Source organism: Gopherus evgoodei, unplaced genomic scaffold (genome assembly GCF_007399415.2).
Source record: "Gopherus evgoodei ecotype Sinaloan lineage unplaced genomic scaffold, rGopEvg1_v1.p scaffold_46_arrow_ctg1, whole genome shotgun sequence".
Classification (NCBI taxonomy): domain Eukaryota; kingdom Metazoa; phylum Chordata; order Testudines; family Testudinidae; genus Gopherus; species Gopherus evgoodei.
Window position 1 is genome coordinate 1,208,176 of NW_022060067.1, and position 2,532 is coordinate 1,210,707.

Consider the following 2,532-nt stretch of genomic DNA (forward strand, 5'->3'; position numbering starts at 1 on the left):
GTGTGGGACAGGGTGTAAGAATCGCCAATTAGAGATAAGTAAGATCCAAGGGATAGAACACATGAGCTGTGTGAACACAGAGAGATGAGAAAGGGGACAGGGTGAAGCTGATTGTGTAACTGTTATTCTATCTAATCTATCTTTCTGTCTATTAGGAGATACCATGCAAATCCCTGAGAGGGATCTAAATACCTATGTGGTCTCACAAGGACCGAGCTATGGAAGAAAACCTAACAGCAGTGACAGAGTTTATCTTTCTGGGCTTCTCAGACCTCCAGCATCTGCAGCCCCTTCTTTTTGTCCTCATCTTACTCATCTACCTCTTCACTCTGATAGAAAATGGCCTCGTCATTGCTGTCACAGTTGCTGACCTGGCCCTCCACACCCCTATGTATTTCTTCCTCAGGAACTTGTCAGTCTTGGAGATCTGCTACACTTCAGGGGTCTTCCCTAAGACCTTGACCAACCTCCTGTCAGAGAAGCAGGCTCTCTCTTTCCTGGGCTGTGCAGTCCAGATGTACTTCTACCTTTTCTTTGGTAGCACAGAGTGTGGCCTGCTGACTGTTATGTCCTATGACCGGTACATTGCCATATGCAACCCCATGCGTTACTCACTCATCATGAGCAGAAAGGTCACCCTAAGCTTGGCAGCTATGATGTGGATCGTGGGTAAGTTGGTGGCATGTGAGCAAACGGCAGCCATATTCATGTTACCCTTCCATGGGCTGAATAAAATCAACCATTTCTTCTGCGATATCCTCCCAGTGCTTAGGCTGGTGAGCACGGACACATCGCTCATCAGTGCCATTATTTCCTTTCTCACTATGCTGTTCACAATAGTCCTCTTAATCTTAATCATCACCTCCTATGCAAGCATCATCTGCACCATTCTGAAGATGCACTCAGGAGAGGGGAGACACAAAGCTTTTTCTGCTTGCTCCTCACACCTAAATACAGTCATCTTATTCTACTGCAGCGCCATTATCACCTGCATGAGGCCCAGTCCCAATGTCTCTGCGGACACCGATCGAGCCCTCGCCCTGTTGAACACGGTCATTATTCCAACATTCAACCCAATCATATACAGTCCGAGGAACAAAGAAGTCAAGGAGGCTCTGAGGAAATACTTGACCAAGAATAACATTTCTTTGTTCTCATAAATACAGTTGTTTTGTTCTGATCATTGAGCCCCACTGAACTGTCTCAGCTTGGGAGGTGTCACAAAGTCAGAAAATGTCTGTATTATTGCTTAACAATAGGATGTGTAATTTGGTTTCCCTTTTTAGTTCTATACTGGCCTCTGACTCAGGGGGAGGGGTAGCTCAGTGGTCTGAGCATGAGCTTGTTAAACCCCCGGTTGTGAGTTCAATTCTTGAGGGGGGTGTTCAGGGATCTGGGGCAAAAATCTGTCTGGGGATTGGTCCTGCTTTGAGCAGGAGGGTGGACTCGATGACCTTCTGAGGTCTCTTCTGACTGTGTAATGGTAAAGCAAAGGAGGTTGTAAAGTGTGCTGTTAACCAACCCATGAAGGGAAATTCAGCCTCTGAGGTACCCACTTCAGAGGGTTAAGACAACAATGGGCTGGGTCATCAACTGGGGGAAGAACCAACCTGGCTGGCACCATCCATGTTAAGAGGTTTTATTCTTCCTAAGGCTAGGGCTGAGATCAAAAGACCCTGAAGGGTTAAAAAGGAAGTGGTTGGCTCTGCTGGAACCTGACAAAAAGACCCAGAGCTAACAGGGTGAAGAAAGACAGACAGACAGGGTGAGAGGCAGGAACTGCAGTGGTCAAGCTGTAACTTGGTGCCCACAGAGAACAGGAGACACCAAGGGTGGGTCATATCTACCAAGGGGCTGGAGGGGAATATCAAACATAAGGAAGACAATGGGTCCTGTAGGTCTTTTTGTTATTTTAAAAATCTGCTTCTCTAAGCACTGTGCACGTTTTGGACAAATACTCCTGTTTCTGTGTCACTGCAAATTATTTCTGACCACAGGGTCCCAACCGGGAACTTTGGCAGAGTCCAAGAACATGCGGACCTGAGAGGTAATGGGGTTCTCACCCACGAAGGGGGAAACTGGCAACCCCGTTGATGTGTGGCTGGATTTCTGGATCCCACTCCAGAGAGAAGCAGAGGCATGAACTGGTCACATGGAAGGGGTTCACTCCTGGGGATGGAGAAGGGTCTCAGAAAGGGGCAGTTTATTCAGGAGGCATCCAGAAAGGCAGGTCACATTTAAAGTCTGGTCTGTATTTTATTACATCCATGTTTTAGGAAAGATGTGGACAAATTGGAGAGAGCCTGGAGCAGGGCCACCCAGAGATTTCAGGGGGCCTGGGGCAAAGCAATTTCAGGGACCCCTTCCATAAAAAAAGTTGCAATACTATAGAATACTATATTTTTGTGGGGGCCCTTGTGGGGCCCAGGGCCTGGGGCAAATTGCCCCACTTGCCCCCCAAGCAGCCATGGTCTGGAGGAGAGCAACAAAAATGATCAAAGGGTTCAAAAACCTGACAGGAAGAAAGGTTAA

General features: G+C 47.5%; 1 protein-coding gene across 1 annotated transcript; it reads left to right on the forward strand.

The window, feature by feature from the left end:
• The first annotated feature begins 218 nt into the window (after positions 1-218).
• On the forward strand, positions 219-1,160 carry LOC115642823 (olfactory receptor 10A7-like). Its single transcript, XM_030546519.1, has one exon. It carries the CDS (start codon positions 219-221, stop codon positions 1,158-1,160), a length of 942 nt encoding a protein of 313 aa, XP_030402379.1.
• Positions 1,161-2,532: the final 1,372 nt, after the last annotated feature.